Genomic DNA, 18,039 nt, shown 5'->3' on the forward strand with positions numbered 1-18,039 from the left:
ACAAATGCATTTGCACTTGGAATAAATAAATAAATTATATATACAGAACAAAAGTGAATATTTGTTTGTGTGATATGCATACTGTAGCATCAAAAATGTGTGTGTGTGTGTGTGTCTGAGAGGTAGAACTCAACTCTGCCATGGAGAGGACTTAAAGTGGAAGTCAACCTTAAACATTTCTTGACAATAATTATGTTGTATGTGACCTCACTAGTCAAAACATGACATTCTGATTAATATTACAGTTTTGGAATATGAGTTATGAAGCAAAATTCTGCCGATTTTGTCCATTTCAGAGGGCGCTCATTTTGCCACTTGCTGTTGACTGAAGATGACATCAATGTTGCTCAGGCAACGACCAATCACAGCTCACCTGTTTTCGAAAGCTGAGATGTGATTGTTTGTTACCTGTTGCTTCATAATTCATACTCCACAAATGTAATATTAATCAAAATGTAATGTTTAGACTAGTGAGGCCACATGTAACATAATTGTCAATTTAAAAAATAATAATAATTATAATTTGGGGGGGGGGGGGGGGGTGACTTCCCCTTTAAAAGAAAAAAAAAACTGTTAACTTCGTAAGGGCACTTAAATAATATATATTAAATACCATACATCACGAGCATTATCCCCCAAAATGGAATTCATTATTACACACTAATTTTGAAGCCAGTGAGTTAGTCAGTATTGGACTTACATTCACCCTGTTCTTTAACTGAGGAGTTAAATAAGCAAATACATTAGATTTACAGTATGCAGCAGTAAAACTGAACCGGGGGGAAAAAAACAGTTAACAAGTTAGGTGGCATAAGCTGACGAACAATCTAGAAGATGAGAAAAAGCAAGTATGCATTCATTTCTACATTAAAAAAAAGTCCTTTACTTAATAGTGGATTCATTCAAATGTCTCCCCCCACCCCTTCCCAAAAACATAATACAAAATGCTGCGTCAGCATTTGAAAAATATATTAAAAAACAGTGCGGTGCTCACAGTGCGCCATCCCACTGTGTCGCTGGAGCTAAAAAAAAAAAAAACGTCAATGCAGAAATTGGCTCCCTTTCATTACAAACATAACGTTCACATCAAAACATACTCTTGATTCTTTGCAGCAAAAATACAATAATAGTGATACAATTTAAAACCACAATCCTTTACAGTAGTATCGGGTAATAACAACAAACTGTACATGAAATCGCAGCTCTACAAACTAACATGAGAACTTCCATTGACCTATAAACCTTCGCATCTCAAACGCTATGTAAGGTGCACCGACAAAAAGGTTATGCTTGAGTGTGTTTTTTTGTTATCTGCAACATGCCAGAGCACCAAGGGAGGCGTGGCTATCCAGACTGCTGTCTGTTTCCGAGGTCACCGTGGGGTCGCTGCTGGGGTCGGTGGGCTCCGTGGACATGGATGACACATCGTTGGCTGATGAGGAGGAGGACGACGAGGAGGAAGGTTGAGGGGGGCTATCAATCACTGCTGCACCTGTGCTGCGAAAAACACGTCAACGTATAGGTTTCATCGAAGTACACACGATTCTGGGATTACTGGACCGCAGTCAGTGCAGGTACAAGTTACACAGGGAAAGTGACGTACAGTACATTCCTTGACCACCAGGGGTCAGTACAACACTGACATAAAATACACGTGAAGAAGGTGGTCACAACTGCTCAGTAATCTATCTGGCAATATATTTTCTGTAGGTATGAGCAAGTCTAACCTAATGCTGTTTTTAATGTAACAAATTGAATGCCTATGTCATACTGTATATACACACATATACATACACACTGTATACAATTTGTATGTCAGTTGATTAAATTTTGAAATCAATTATTCGCATAATTTCTATAGTTAACTCACGATTACTCGCAAATTAATCGCATGTTATATCAGTTCTAAATGTACTATAATATTTTTTTCCCACACTCTCAAATATGGTTACCAAATACAACCGTGGTTGTATCTTTTCAAACATTGTAGTAATTCATAAAGTTATTTGAAGTTAAAAATACATACTACACAGTTAAAAGGAGTGTAAAACATTCAGTCAATCATACATTTGTGATGAGGTAATTTTTTGCCACTAGCCGTAATTAGTCCCCACAAATACACTTTTCATCACATATGCTAAATTGCGTTATAGTGCCTCTTTGCACAACATTGTATGAAAAATAAAGCACGAACAACAATGTTTTTACATCAATTGTATTAACATTTTTAATGCCTCTGGACATATTTGATGCTTTTTATGTCACTTATACAAAGTATAGTATATGAAAAACTGACTCCGTACTCTCATGACAGAGTCGTTTGACTTAAAGTTACAAAGATGACTCACCTAGCGGTGATGGCTGTCCTCGGATCACTCCATTTTTTGACCACTCCTCCCAGTCACTCACTTCCTTATAGATCAGCCCTACGCACGGCCCAGCAGAGAGGAAGAACTGATTAGTACCCGACACCATCTGGACCACTGCCTCTCTTTCCGTCCACCGCAGTGTGTTTTGCATTCTGCACGCTCCAAACAGCATCATGTTTCTAATTTGGACAAGACGTGTGATGGAGTGAGCCTTCTAAAATGAGTGTGGGGTCATTATCACCTGGTAGAGTTTAGGATGAGCTCATCTTGGACGCTCAAAAGAAAAGCATCACTTCTGCCTCACAGAAGACATTGAAAACCTTTCAGGGATTTCAAGACCGTTTATGATACTGTGAAAAATGGACTACGAGGGCATAATTAGGAGTTTTACCACCTAATGACGTCAAATAGGGAAATAAAATGGAAAATGGCACTTACTGAGGTATCGCATGTCTGCCTCACAGTTTTGAGGTTATGGGTTCAAATCTCATGTTCAGTTCATGGGTTCTATCTCTTATGGATACTCTGGTTCCCACCAAAATTCCAAGAATATTCATTTTAGGTTCATTAAAGACTCTAAATCAGAGGTGTCAAACATACTGCCCGCGGGCCAGAACCGGCCCCCGTCAGGGGATCCAATCTGGCTCGTGAGGACAAAACCCAAACTGACATATTTCACTAAAATTAACCGTTAACAATTATGTTTACTGAAGGGCGACTGACGACCCACTTAAATGACATTCTGGCTGTTACTCGGCATATAATGCAAAAAATAAATAAAAATTGCAGTCATTTTTGTTAAGAAATTACAGATAAGAGTAACATTTTTTTTAAAAATATATTTTCAAAATGTATTTGTAATTATTTACACAAAAAAAGGAAATATATATATATTTTTATCTTTATCTTATTAGGCCATAGACAAACTGGTCCAGCCCACTTGTGATTCAATTTAGGTGAAAGTGGCCCCCGAATTAAAATGAGCTTGACACCACTGGTCTTAATTCCAAAGGTGTGAATATAGCATAGAAAACTGATGTATGGATAAATCATCAAGCTCATGCTAACATAACTAGCATGGAGATGAAAGCATAATGCTGAAGGACGATCACAGTTAACTGACCAGATAAGCTTGCCAACAAACTACTGCTCTAGTCATTTATGTCTGTCAGGCATTGTCAAAGGGGGAGTAATTCTACCATAATTTAGTTTTATTTGGGAACACGTTTATATTTGCATGGTAGTTAATAACGTTCAAATGGTATACTTAACATAAACAACCATCATCAGTGGATGGCTTGTGTTTGATTTTGAAGGCTGGACTGAATACTGATTGATGCACATACATCAAAAACTGATGTTTTGAAATGGTTCATCACACTTGACGCCTATTGTTCTGCCTGAACCTGACAGTGAGAAGGGTTTGAAAAATCTGTCATCGCACCTTTCCACTCCTCCACAGTGTGCTCCCTCTCATCCAGCTGCTTGTCAAGGACCTTGGGCGGTGGCTGAGGATGACAAAATGGCTCAATAAGAATCTTGAATAGAAAAAAGTGTGTTGTGCAGTAATACCTACCGCCTCCACTTCAGCTGGGTCGTACCAAACGTTGATGTAGGGGTGCTGCAGGGCCTCATCTACAGATATGCGCTTGGAGGCATCGATCACTAACATCTTAGATAAGAGGTCTCTTGCTTGGCTCGCTGAAGAGAAGAAACAAACAGCTACGTTATTGAACTATTGATCACATAAGGTGAAAACTATCCCTTGATAAATGACCGTGTGATGCACTGATAATAGATAACAGAAGAAAGCAGCACCTTTCAGTTTGTTGTGATCGGAATCAGCGGGGAAAAGAACATCCGGGAAGAGTTTCTCAAAGGTGTATCCAGCGTAGCGTGGCCTGTTTTCCACGTATGTTCTTACTGACTGGTTCAGTTTCATGAGAAAGTCCTGAGATGGTGTGCCTAGCTGCTCGATGACTTTGTTCCATTGGTCAATGTCTGACGTGTGCGTATTAAGGAAGAAGAGCCACATACAAACTCATTGCACTCCCATGCACATACGCATATTGGCCCGGGTGTTTATATATTCGACTACAGATGGGGGTAAGCTCTTTTAGGGTTGAGGCCATTATTTGTTCATTACATTTGTACCTTTTTAGACACATAGTAAACAGTATTACTGTCATGCAGTATTACAATGTCAGGTGAAACGAGTGGACAACAAAATGGGCTATTATGGAGAAATGGCAAAAACAAGTCAGAATGAGTGGAACAAATAAATTGTGTGGAAACATAAACATGGAGTGTTTGCATCAGACTCTAATGGAATGCTAATCTGGGTTAAGGATGTCTCCTTGTTGCTTAATAATCTTAAATCCGGCACAGGGAACTTGTTTAAACACACAGTAAATCTCCACACTTTAATTAATCTGAGAGACTGTTCAGCCAAAGGTTTAGGCGCTTTGGTGCTGCTGATTTGGTCAACAATGGCTTTAGCATTGACATTCATTTGGACTACTCCAAATGTGCCCAAAATAACTATTTAATGCCATTGTGTGAATATTTATTAACTGCAATAACAATACAGTAAAAAAAAAAAAAAAGTTAGTTCTTACCTATCTATTCGAGTGTGGCATATACCTAAGTGGATGACGCAGGCCGCGACTAATTGGCACATGGCACAAATCCACAAAGTTGTGTGAATCTAGGTTTATAATCCAGGCAGATTCGCATTTTGCAGCATTTCTCCACAACTGTTTTCTTTACCGTTTCAAGCCTCCAGTTATGTTTTGGGTCAAATGACCCACTTTCAAGTTAAAGATCAAATGTTAGCTTTTCGCTCATCAAACTTGGCACCAACAGACAATAAACGGTTGGTTCATTATGACATATTTGGAATGAAAACAGTTAAGATGTAACTATGTTAATGTTTCCCAGGAAGCTTTCGGAACATTGACCCAAAATGTCCCAACAGTCCCCCCCAAAAAATAAACACCTAATCAACAGACTATAAGACATGGCTAATTTTGGAACATTAAACATAGCCTGGGTCAAACTGACCCATTAAAGTTTAAGAGCTACAAATTGGTATTATTTTGCAATTAATATTCCAACAGACAATTAAAATGGTTAATTTGGACAGATTTGCATTGAAAACTGTTAGTGAGCTATAATTTATTATCAGGGTGCTTTTGTAACATTAAACCTAGCCCGGGTCAAACATTCCAAAGTTAAGAAACTACAAATAGCAGTATTTCATTATGAAAACTTTAGTTGTTAAAAGTGGTTCATGTGAAATATTTGCAATGGAATTGATGAATAATGTTTAGTTGGATGTGTTTTTAATCATTAAATATAGCTTGGGTCAAATTGACACGGGAACATTATTGCTGTTCCTGGGAAACCAACCGTAGGAGGTTGAAACTTCACTGTTACGCTACGTTGGAACTGTAATAAACTGCTACAATAAAGTTGTTTGACATTAAAGTATACGACAATGTCATTCCACAAGCACAGTGACGGTCGCAGTAAAAATGTGGATGGCAAGAGGCGGAGAGGTTGTAGAGGCAAGTCGGAGGCAATGGTGTCAGGTCTCTTCACACTGAATGAAGCAATGACGCATTGGAGCACAAATGATGGGGGAAGGATACGATCAGTGCCGGGGAACAACACACTTCCCCTGATCATCTCGGCCACTATGCAGCCCACTGACCACACATCCACTGGGAGTGGACGTTCAGATGATACAGAGGTGGACATGCAAACAAAGGAGGCACAGTAAATCAAAATAAATCAAATCAGAAAACATGAGACAAATGGAGGTAATGATCTTGACGAGGTGTGCAGCACTGGAAATCATTACATACAAGAAGTACATGCAGGATGGATTAAACAACAGAAACAAACTACTATGCTGCAAAAACAAGTGAAAAAGTTCACAACCCCCCCCCAAAAAAATTTAAGGGGAAAAAATGCTTTGAAGCAAGTGAAATTCTCTTACACAAAAACTGCCAGGCAACAATAAATATTTTGGCAGACAAAGAACAAGCATATATTGCCTTGATTTGAGATACCTAGTCTTGTTAGCTTTTAGTTTTTGCAGTGTTAGTAGTGATGCAAAAATAAATAAATACATGCTTTAAACATTTGATAAAGACTGACAAGAATAACAGTGTGACCAGACAAAGTGGAAGCCATAAGGATACAATCCCGTCCAGGGAAAAGGATTTTATGGCGAACCATTTCAGCCAGTATGCAGCCCACAGACCAAATGTCCACTAGTGGTTAAGATAAGTAAAGAGGGACACACCACAAAATGTTAGACCGTTGCTTGTTAGGGAGCATGTGGCAAATTTTAAAGAGAAACACAAACAACTCATTCTTCATAAGGTCTAAGTGATAATGTGTTATGTTATGCAATTCAGTTTTAATGCCAGGAAAACAAACAGGGGCCGATGTGGCGAGTAGCCATACCATTAGCTTGGTAGCCCATGCCCAAGATGACTTCGGGTGCTCTGTAGTAACGCGTCACCACGTAAGGCGTCATGAGGAGACCCGTGGCAGCAGTTCGAGCTAGGCCAAAGTCCAAAATCTTCAGTGTGCAGTCTGACTTCACCACAATGTTGCTGGGTTTGAGATCCTAAAGAGACGGACGGAACAGTCAGCCAGCAGCCAGTGACGTTCACAAGAAATGCACAAGTGAAATCAAAAAGCAAAAAATACAACAACAAAAAACCAAGAGTAAAAAAATAAATAGAATTATCTAAATAATAGGGGAAATAACTACAAATATAGATAAACAGAATTAAATATCAATCAATAAATAAAAGTGCTCTGCTTTCACATTTATTTCATGCTGGAGATTATGTCAGCATGAAATGTGCAAGTTAGGGCACACACTTAGGACCACACTCATTTGAATAACATATCCTTGCGCATTTCATGCTGACATGGTCTGCAGCATGAAATAAAGGTGAGCAGAGCGTTTTTATTCGTTGATGTATATTAAATTCTATTTATTTCCACGTTTATTTATTTGTATTATTTACATATTATTTACATTATTTTTTGTATTTAATTATGTTTTATATATATATATATATATATTTAATTATTATATTTTAGAGAAATTTGTATTTGTATTTTGATTTATTTGGGCAGTTTTGGGCCTCCATATCTCGGCGTTGAACAAAAAGAACTACGTCTTTTGAATGACATTGAATCTTTGAGGGGGAAAAACACCAGATTAGAATAATATGAATCACCCAGTGGGAGATCAACAGGATGAGATTCCTCTAAAAGTGTGCCAGCTGTGTCAAATATTGCATTGGGCTTAAGGTCGCACTCACACTGCGTCACTTCTATTGTACCAAGCTTTGGCAAGCGTCTGTATTTCATGAACCCTCCCTTCCACTGGACTTCATAATAGGATGCGGACTTTTTGTGACCTTAATTGTGAAAAGCATTCTAACATTTCTGATTGGCCAAAACTTACCCTGTGAATGATGCCGGCAGCGTGGAGGTGTTTGATACCACACAGCATCTGATAAAGCAGATAAGACAGCCTCTCGTGGTCCAGCTCCATCTGAATGACCTGGCACAGGTTGGCATCCATCAGTTCCATTACCAAGTAGCTGAAAATCAATAAAAATAATTGAGGAGGAAAATGAAATTGTTAGGCTTTGCTAAAATGTACAAATGCTCTTAAAAGAAAACAACACGAGCCACTTACACATCTTGAAATTCTTCTAATGATTTTTGGGGTGTGAAAACATTTAATAGGCCGATGATCTGCGGGTGAAAAATGCATAAATGAGAAATTGGAATTTGCAAAAAATCACATATGTCTTGTCTCAAGGGGAGGACATTTGCACATGACACTGAATTATTGCAACTTTCCTGAATTTGTAGCTTACTTAAAGTCATCCTGCTCATTTTTTTTTTCAAAATGGAGGTTATCATTGCTAACTAACATTTTAATTACTCAACACATGCAGGTTGGGTGTATGGATTCTGGATTGTTTTGAGCAGATTCTGTAACACCACGTGTTGATAATCAACTGGCATTTGCATACGTACATTTTTGTGATTGACACATTTCATGAGGACGAGCTCTCTGAACGCCCTCTTGGCATGCGTCTGGTTCTGAAAGGGTCGGCTCAGCTTCTTGATGGCTACGTTTCTCTCGAGGACTTGATCGTAAGCAGAGCTAAAGAAAAACAAGGACACAAAGAGCTCAAGTCGCTTCTGTTATGATTGGGCATTTGGCTTAATTAAGGTAAACAACTGTTTTTGTAAATTTTTTAATGCGTTGGGAGAATGTTCCATGATCATAATAGAAATTGGGTGATGGATGGATGGTCTGAAATCCTGTTTTGATGGCAATGTTGTATTTATCAAAATTACTGCATAGAGGAGTTGTGCCAAAGCATGGACGTTAAGTAACTTCTAGTAGTCTGGCATTATGAGCTGTAAAAATAAATAAATAAACAAATTAGTTGAGACTGCAAAGAATCACTCACCACACGATTCCCTGCGCTCCCGATCCGATGGGTCTCAAGTTCTGGTAGCGCTTTAATACCGTGAACGTCGAGTCTCCGACGTCGATGCTGTAGAATTCTTTTTCTTTCTTGTTTTTATTCATGGCAAAATCTTCAATGGCTGCTCTCTGTGCTTCCAAAAATGTCCTCTGTGAGCACAGAAGGCAAATAAAGCAAACCAAGGAGAGAAATTAAAATCTTTGTAGCAAAGGAAGCAGTTTTGAAGCCAAGCTTGCAGAATTACAAATGAGGGACGAGCGCAGCAGTTATGCGTCGGCGGCTGGTCAGCAAACACTGTAAAAGGCAAGTCTCGATATCATGAGCGGTGATGGCCGAAGGGCAAAGCGCCACAAGGTCAACTCCATCACAACATTCACGCAACTGAGCTCGGGTTGGGGCCTCTTGTAAGCACAAAATTCAACTAACTGCCAGTTTGGATATCAAACTCGAACACTGAAATGGTGTACCCACGCCTTATGTATGTGCTCCAGCTAACTAGGGAACTATTCAAACTGGGTTATCAAAGATGTCGTTACAATATCCAAAACCTAACTACTTTCCAGAGGTCGAAAAAGCAAAAATTTCAAGCCTTGAAAGCAGCTGTGTGAGTCCTATAATCAAAGAAAACCAGCCTCCCTCCCCCCCTACTTCCCGCTCCTCCACTCTCGTTAACACGCAGTCCATATGAGGGATGTAATTGCCAGAGAAAAATGACTCAGCTCTCCGTCTGTTGGTCCGACGTCACCAAGACGTCTGCAGCATCCGCCTCGCTCATCACATGAAAATAGACATGCTTGTGTAACACAAGACAACAATTAAGCAGCATCGCAGAACCTCGAGAGAAGAAGAGACTGATGCGACTACTACTACTGAGGTCATTATAGTCGTTTGGAATAACAGCAATCCATCACAATGACTAAAAGTCAGGTCAGTGAAGGAAGACAATGCCAATAGTCTTTAGTATAGCAGTTCTGTGTTGGTAGGAATTCCTTTGCATTGCACATTATCTATCTCTATATTTATCTTATATATATATATATATATATATATATAATATATATATATATGATATATATATATGATATATATATATATAATATATATATATGATATATATATATGATATATATATATATAATATATATATATGATATATATATATGATATATATATATGATATATATATATATATATATATATATATATATATATATATATATATATATATATATATATATATATATATATATATATATATATATATAGTCTGGACCTCATGGATGGCTTAGCAATATATTAAATAAATGCATGGACCTGGGCTGCTTCCTGGAATGCACTTCCTACTACATGCATCTGCCTGTTATCATCAGATTGTTAAACTCCACAGGAAAAATTGTACTGTGACAGAAGGGGTTTCGACACACACTTAGCAGACACATTTTTAGGTACACCTGCAAAAATCCCTGCCATTTCATCCGTCCTGCGATGTAATTCTTAAAATAAATAACATAAACATACACTGTGGTGGTTATCAACCAGTAAGTATTGCATTATTGTTAATCCACCCAGCATCATATATGTAATATATGGACCCAATTGAGAAACTACATTTCAATTATGTAACCAATGTATTTGTGGGATGCAGTAAAAACTTCCAAACCTATTCATTTTCTATAGCACTCATCTTCAGCAGGGTCTTGGGTGAGTAAGCCAGAGGCTGGTTAAACGTTAGACTGGTCGTCAGCTAATCAAAGGCTGAAGATATATAAAGTAAAAATAGAGAGTGGTGAACCCAGGGAACTTTTTTTTTTTTGTACTAGAATAAGGTGTGATTGCGCATGCACTACAGTAGGTGGCAATAGTGCACTCATTGTCAGAGAGTGTGTAAGGACTACTCGCTTGAAATATTTTTTTCTCCTGGAAGGGGCATAACAAAAAATAATTGAAAAGCACTGTCCTAAAGTCTAGTCACATAGCCACTTGATAGCGTTGTTGCATCAAGTTCACATCAACCTATTTGTTTATATTCCAGTTGCCTAAAATGTTATTAAATATGAAAACGCTATATAAATAAAGATGACTTGACTGTCATGAAAATGTGCATTTTTTGTTGCCATGACACAATACAAAACAATTGCTTGATATACATATTATTATAAAAGGAAGCCATAGACGGCAAAACAAAAACAAAATAAATCATCTTGTCTTCAAATCTATATCGTCCTTTTTTTTTCTTTTTTAAGACAACATTTTTTTTCATGATTCGTAATGGAATACCATTAAGGCACACATATTTCATTTTAATGAGGTGAATGAATGGCCTCATCATCATCTCACGGATTAACAAGGGTAGCGACTTCCATTGCGAGTTAACCTTGGCCACATGACCCCCCCACCACCACCACCCTGCAGGAGGCTGCAGGCAAACCGCAGCGGGAGAGCAGGAGCCTTGCATGAACACACATAACAACACAAGACCGAGCACACATTATAGCCGAGGGAATGACTCCCATGTCGCCAGAAGACGGGCCTGCCTGCTTAACGGGCGTTTCTTCATTCGCCTGAATGCTGCGTTCGCGGGTATAGGTAATATATAAAAAAGGGAGAATAGGCGAGCAAATACGTCGTACAAAAGCGTCTGAACACGTAAATGACACACGACCCTCCCCCCACGGCCAAACAATAAGCAGGTCCGAGAAAGGAGCAGGAGCCGGAGAGGGAGGTGGGGGCTTCTGATCCTCATCTTACCTCGTCGTGTAGGTGGATCCCAGCAGTGCGACCGAGCCGCTCGAACGTTCCAGAGCAACGGACCGTGCGTGTGTACCGTTGATCAACAATGATCGATTCCGCTAGGCGCCTTAAAAACACATGACCTCACCCGATCCACTTGCCTACGTTTCCACACGCCTGCTGTTACTGACAGGCCGAAGAGAAGCGGGGGAGGCAACGTACGCATGCGCTACATACGTCACGGGCCCACGGACACACCCACCTCCATCAGCTCTTCCTTCCGCCTTATCCATTTCTCATCTATTTATCAATCTTATAAAAAAAAAATTACAGTGTACTTTACACTAAATACAACACTAAACTCATATTTAATCAACCCCTCTGTTATGTTGTGGGTCAAAATAAGTCACTTTCAAGTAGAAGAACAAATGTTACCTTTTTGTTACCACACTTAGCACCAACAAGACAAAAAACGGTTTTTTTTGTTTTTGTTTTGAACATATTTTCAATGAAAATAGTTAATAAGGAGCTATAAAAAATGTTTCTCTGGATGCTTTCGGAACATTTAGCTACATATAACAGGTCAAACTGGCCGAACACAGTTATTTATGGTAAAACATCACATTGTGTTTTGGGTTGATTTTGGCATGTTAAACATTCTGTCTCAAATTGACCTATTTAAGAGCGAAAAAGTATAAATATTAAGGTTTTGTTTGCTTGTTTTTTTGTTTGTTTGTTTTTGCTATGAAACGTCTGACTGAAATTGTGCACTTTGACATTTTCAATTAAAAAAAAAGTAGCAGTACAAGTTTCAGTATAAGAATTGTCAAAAAAAAAAAAAGTTATTTCTTAACAAAGATAATAATGCTCACTTATGTCACGTAATATAAAAACAATATTTGTGGAGAAATTGGATTATGTTCTTGACTGTCAAGCTAAAATCTTTCGTGAAGCGTGGTTACCACCTATACACGCAAAGTGCTCATGTTGCAAAATATTCACGGTACAATAGACTGCTGCTGACCATCCGCATGCACACACGCACGCAAGCACGCACACGCACACACACACACACACACACACATGAATAGAGCCATGCAACGAAAGAACACATCACAGACAGCATCCACTACGTTAGATACACCTGCACTGCATCTAATTCTGAAAACGCGTTCGCCACGATTAGAGAGCCACGAGATGGCGCCCAAGCACATGGTTTGGGGAGCCAGGCAGTTGCCTGGTTTACCTTGCTTGTGACAAGCAGTGAGACTTGAGTTTTTTTTAGCATTGGATCTGCTTTTGCTTGCTAGGTATATGTAACGCGGCATAGTCGTCCAATCATCCCTGCAGCCAACTCAATCTCCCCCCCGGTACCCGCTGCGCATGATGCCCCTGCAGGACCTGCAGAAAGTCGCATAGGAGCGCCACCTGGACGTCCCGGTGCAGACTCCCGCAGTAGGAGCTGTTTCTTCTTACCCCTTGTTCCAAGAGAGTCCGCAGTGTTATGATCATTGTGCCGGAGCGCACGCAGGCGGCCAGGCAGGCAAGCAGGCAGCCCCTGGCCGAGCTGGTTCGTCCTTCCCGGGGCTCCTGGGCACCTCGGCGCCGTCAGACGGATTAGTTACAACGGCGTGGCTGATCTCTCGCCTCCCGCTATTGGTGCTTCTGACTTGACGCCGTCAATCCGTGAGGGTTGATCCAATTATGTGTTTAGCGTGGAGGTGCTAATAATAGAGCAAATTACAGGTTAAGAAAAAAAAGTTTGAGGTGTTGGAGGAGGCGGTAAAAGAGCAATTGAACAGGGGCTCCATGACCGCTTTCACGCCGCCAGCCTGGAGGTCCACGCCGAGGACGAGCCGCATCATCCCGGGGAGACGTCGAGACAGCGAGGCGATGATCGGGAGGATTATTTTGGATGTTTGGTGGTGGGTTAATTGAAGACAAGCACACACAACAACACAGCTGGGTTACATACTGTATGTGACCACTGATCAGGTAAGCCTGCGATAGCAAGCATCTCGCTTGAAATTGAACCCTCTCCCTGTGAGATTTACCTTGAAGGATGACTCTAGCATCAGGCCCATTATGTTGTCATACATTGTTACTAATAATGGGAAGTTTGAGGACCTACATCATGATCCAAGATAGTTTTCGTTTTCTAAACAGCAGCATCTCTTCTGTGTATGTGTGTGTGGCTGCTGTTATGTGCTTGTAAAGCAGATTAAGGATGTCAATAACATGGTAGTGGTTGGCCCAAATCAATATGCCACAGTGTAGACATCTTTAGTATTAGGATAAAGCCCCTGGAAAGTGCAGGAGCAGGTAAACAGAATGGGGGGGGGGGGGGGGTGTCTTAAAATAATGTTTTGGAAAGTCACAATTAAGACAGCCAGTGTGTGCCACTTTTTAAAATAGTTTGACTTGCAAAGAAGCCGTGTGAGGCCATAGCAGCAAACAACGGACATAAAAGTTATTTTATTTGTATTTATTTATTTTTCTTTTCTGCTGCTGTTGTTTACTGACAGTCCTTATGACATGAGTAAGCATTTAACAGGGGCCAAAATAATCAGGTAACGGTGATATTAGGATTATAACATCAGGTTACGGTGATATTAGGATTATAACATCAAATTACAGTGATATTAGGATTATAACAATTGCCAATATGCCATTGGATAAATTAAAGCAGGGGTTCCCAAACTGCGGGTTAGGGTCTAAAATGGCTCGCTGGTTAGTTTTATTGGGTCAGAGAAAAACACTACAAACTATTCTATTGCGCATCAATGAGACACACAATTTATTGGCTTTTTGACTAATGCTAGTAACTAACTATGATAACGGTAACGCTGCACTAAAAAGAAAACATTGGTTGAATTGACTCAATTTTATTTTGTCTGATGGTTGCATGGAATAAAATCATCTGAATCCAGGTAGATTTTTAAAGTATATACTATACATCTACTTAAAAATTCAGCACTTTTTTTTTTAAAATGTATGACAATACTGGGCGGCACGGTGACTGACTGGTTAGCACGTTTGCCACCTAGTGCTGAGGCCAGAGGACATGAGATCAAGTCCGGGCTTCGGCCTTCCTGGGTGGTTTGCATGTTCTCCTCGTGTCTGCATGGGTTTTCTCCGGGTACACCAGTCTCCCACCACGTTCCAAAGACATGCATGGCAGGTTAATTGAGTGCTCTGAATTGTCCCTAGGTGTGATTGTGATTTGGTTGGTTGGTTGTCTGTGTGTGCCCTGCGATTGGCTGGCAACCAGTTCAGGGTGTACTGCCCAAAGGCAACTGGGATTGACTCCAGCGACCCTTGTAAGGAATAAGCGGTTAAGAAAATGGATGGAATGGATAGATGACAATACTTTAAGTGGTTTTGAGGAACCAAAGTTAATAATTGTTCTTGATCCAAACATGTTCAAGTTACATGAACCAGAACTCAGCACTATATGATCACTCTGAGAAAATAGTACAATTTTAACTATCACCCAATCAAACAAATGTAAGCCAAACCCTTTGCTTAGTTTGTATTGTATTTGAGCAGATTTATATATGTATTTTTAAATGCACTGCATATTATTTAATTATGCCATGTGAAATTCCAATAATAACGTTTGATTGCTTCGGACGCTGCTTTACAAGCATGAGATGGCAATCTACCAGGGGATCATGTCACACAGCTACACCTCCCTCACAGCCAGCCGGAGGTCACAACAAAGCCTATTAGGATTTGGGACAAGCAGAGACAGCAGTGGGCAGAGAAACTAATCAGTGTTTCCCACACCATGTTAATACTTGGGCGGGCCACCCAAGTAAACTGGCCACCACGTCCGCCTCCCAGTGCAGAGGACGTGAGATCGAGTCCGGGCTTCGGCCTTCCTGGGTGGAGTTTGCATGTTCTCCCCGTGCTTGCGTGGGTTTCCGCTGGGTACTCTGGTTTCCTCCCATATTCCAAAGACATGCATGGCAGGTCAATTGAGCACTCCAAGTTGTCCATAGGTGTGATTGTGAGTGAATGGTTGTTTGTGTATATATATATATATATATATATATATATATATATATATATATATATATATATATATATATATATATGTGCCTCTACCAGATATACCGCATGTCACTCACTTGTGGAACATGAGGTTACAGACGCAAGTGGCAGGACTGGGTACAACCAGCCCCCCTCTTCCCTGGAGTCCACCCACCCGAGTACACCCACCCACCCAAGCAGGTTTCAAATCTGTGGGAAACACTGCTAATAGATTAAGATAGGGGTGGGCAACCTATTTCCTGGTAAGGGCCCCTTGAGTGTATTATTATTATTATTATTATTATATATTTTTAAATAAAGTCATTTGAGGGCTGGTTGGTCTCGACACACAGCAGACTAGCATCTCCCCAACAATTATTTTTGTCTCCAGAAGGACCCAAAATGTGACCTTCCACATCCAACAGCCTTTGCAGATTAGACACTGTCGCACATATGAGGTTGCAAGCCATCCATTATTGTGAATCTAGGCTGTGTTTGTGTGTGTGCTCAGGTGACAAGCCTGGAATGTGTGCAGGATGAGCAGCACATTCGTCACATTAGCGGAAGTACTGGAGGCGCGAGGGGGGCCTCTACTGGAGGAGGAGGTGTGGGCCCTGCTGCTGGCCACTGCAGTGTGTTTAGTGGATGCCTCAGATAAAGGTAAATCACCATCCAAATGGATATTTATTATTCATGGCTGCACATGTATCACCGTGCTCCTGGACTACTTCTCTTACACTCCTCCTTTGCATGAAGGAAAATAAAAATACATTATTGGTGTTTTTTTTCCCCAGGTCAAAACAATATGTGCAATATCATAAGCCCTGCCTCCTTGCTGCTGTCCGCTACTGGTAGCTTAGCATTTAAGAACTGTGGCCTATCAGAGGAGGCGTCGACCTTCACTGCTCCAGAGATGCTGCAGGGCCGAGCCAGCTCAACTAAACCTGCCATAGAGAGGGTCAGTGCACAGCACACCATCAAACTTCACATCACTGCAGGCATACACGTTACACATCATTTTGGTATTGCTTAACAACCTTTTGATGTCAACCATTCCAAGGGGACAGAGAGGTTAGCATGCCATCTAGTGGCTCAAGATGGATCCTGCACTTCTACTACTGCATTAATTCCAAATTAATTCAGTCCAAATTTTGAGTATTGCTGTTGTTGGAAAGTGGCAACATATGTCACGTTAAGAGATATTATAACATATATATATAAAAAATATATATAATTCATACACAATTTACCACATAACCAATCAACCACCATCTCACAGCATAATTAGCGTGTCTCATGAAGTCATCCAATGTCACACACTGTAACTGGTCCAAAAATGTATCTTTGTAAATTGTTCATCTATCTTTGCTAGCGACATATAATGACAGGCAGAGCATTTAAATGATCTTCCACTAGATGGCGGAAGGTACAATTAACTGTGTATCTGTCATTATTTCAGTATGGGTACTTTTTGTGATATTTTTGTTTGGTGTTGTAATTGTGAAATTTTTCGAACGTAAAATGTGTCTTAGCCCAGTAAAGGTTGGAAAACACTGCCCAGGGAACCATATTTGGCAACGAGAAGGTGGTACACTATAAAATCATGTGATTTATTTTAGTCTATCAGTAAATAAAAACAATGATAAAACTCTGAATTTATGGAAGGAAATCCAATCTGACAATTTTTAGAAACAGATAGTGTTTTTTTTTTTGGTTTTTTAAGTGTTAGTAAAGCAATATAATGTCAAGTAAATAATATGCTATATCTTTGTGGGTTAAAGCGTTGAAAATTTGAGATGTTTTCCTCTCGTTGATTTTTGCTGCACAGATGCTGGTGTATTCTCTGGGTATGACCCTCTACTGGTCCGTTGATTTTCACCTACCTCAAAATCAGGTGGGCTCTCTACATCCAGAACAAACAGTGGAATCAAATACAGTATATCCAGAAAGAATTCACAGCGCTACACTTTCCACACATTTAATGTTTCAGCCTTAATCTAACATGGATTAAATTATATGAATCTGATTCAGAAAACAGGTGAGGTGTGATTGGTTGTTACCTGAGCCCTGAGTAACATTGATGTCATTTTCAGTCGACAACAGGTTGCAAAATGGCCGCCCCTAAAATGGATAAAAACAGGTGGATTTTGCTGCTTAATTCATATTTCACAAATGAGTATCGTATTTTTACGGCAAGCAAGTTGTAAGCCCTTAAAAGGGCGACTCAAGTCAAGTCATGTGACTTGAAAAAAACATCTCTGGTATTTTCAGATTTTGCTCAACACTGATTCTACTGTTACAAATTTAAAAAAAAATCCAGTTTTGAATAAGGTTGTAAAATAAAATGTGGAAAAAGTGAAGCG

The 18,039-nt window shown here is 39.8% G+C and overlaps 2 protein-coding genes across 6 annotated transcripts in view; one reads left to right on the forward strand and one right to left on the reverse strand.

The window, feature by feature from the left end:
• Positions 1–20: 20 nt before the first annotated feature.
• On the reverse strand, positions 21–13,275 carry mapk8a (mitogen-activated protein kinase 8a). 4 transcript variants are annotated; one of them, XM_077582698.1, is made up of 12 exons: positions 13,118–13,275; positions 8,894–9,060; positions 8,451–8,580; positions 8,104–8,162; positions 7,867–8,005; positions 6,846–7,011; positions 6,023–6,094; positions 4,188–4,370; positions 3,946–4,070; positions 3,814–3,877; positions 2,349–2,426; positions 21–1,492 (listed from the first exon to the last, which is right to left on the reverse strand). In XM_077582698.1, the coding sequence occupies exons 1-12, from the start codon at positions 13,151–13,153 to the stop codon at positions 1,308–1,310; spliced, it is 1,404 nt and encodes a 467-aa protein (XP_077438824.1). In that variant the 5' UTR covers positions 13,154–13,275; the 3' UTR covers positions 21–1,307. The 4 variants fall into 4 exon arrangements, with proteins under 4 accessions (XP_077438824.1, XP_077438823.1, XP_077438825.1 ...); XM_077582697.1 differs by lacking the exon at positions 6,023–6,094 and adding an exon at positions 6,578–6,649; XM_077582699.1 differs by lacking the exons at positions 6,023–6,094; positions 13,118–13,275 and adding exons at positions 6,578–6,649; positions 11,660–11,857.
• ptpn20 (protein tyrosine phosphatase non-receptor type 20) overlaps positions 12,847–18,039 on the forward strand; it is a 35,187-nt gene continuing 29,994 nt past the window's right edge. For both annotated transcript variants that reach the window (XM_077582693.1, XM_077582695.1), the window contains exons 1-4: positions 12,847–13,636; positions 16,188–16,336; positions 16,471–16,634; positions 17,505–17,570. In XM_077582693.1, the coding sequence (XP_077438819.1) occupies positions 16,213–16,336; positions 16,471–16,634; positions 17,505–17,570 (354 nt within the window). In that variant the 5' untranslated portion in view covers positions 12,847–13,636; positions 16,188–16,212. The remainder of the gene's footprint in view (positions 13,637–16,187; positions 16,337–16,470; positions 16,635–17,504; positions 17,571–18,039) is intronic.

This window comes from Vanacampus margaritifer, chromosome 12 (assembly GCF_051991255.1).
Source record: "Vanacampus margaritifer isolate UIUO_Vmar chromosome 12, RoL_Vmar_1.0, whole genome shotgun sequence".
Classification (NCBI taxonomy): Eukaryota; Metazoa; Chordata; class Actinopteri; order Syngnathiformes; family Syngnathidae; genus Vanacampus; species Vanacampus margaritifer.

Coding starts and splice junctions, on each gene's coding strand:
- mapk8a (XM_077582698.1), bottom strand. CDS start 13,153: ATGATCATAACACTGCGGACTCTCTTGGAACAAGGG. Junction 8,163..8,450: donor AATGTGTCAATCACAAAAAT/GTACGTATGCAA, acceptor TTTCACCCGCAG/ATCATCGGCCTATTAAATGT. Junction 6,095..6,845: donor CATGGGCTACCAAGCTAATG/GTATGGCTACTC, acceptor GTCCACTCCCAG/TGGATGTGTGGTCAGTGGGC.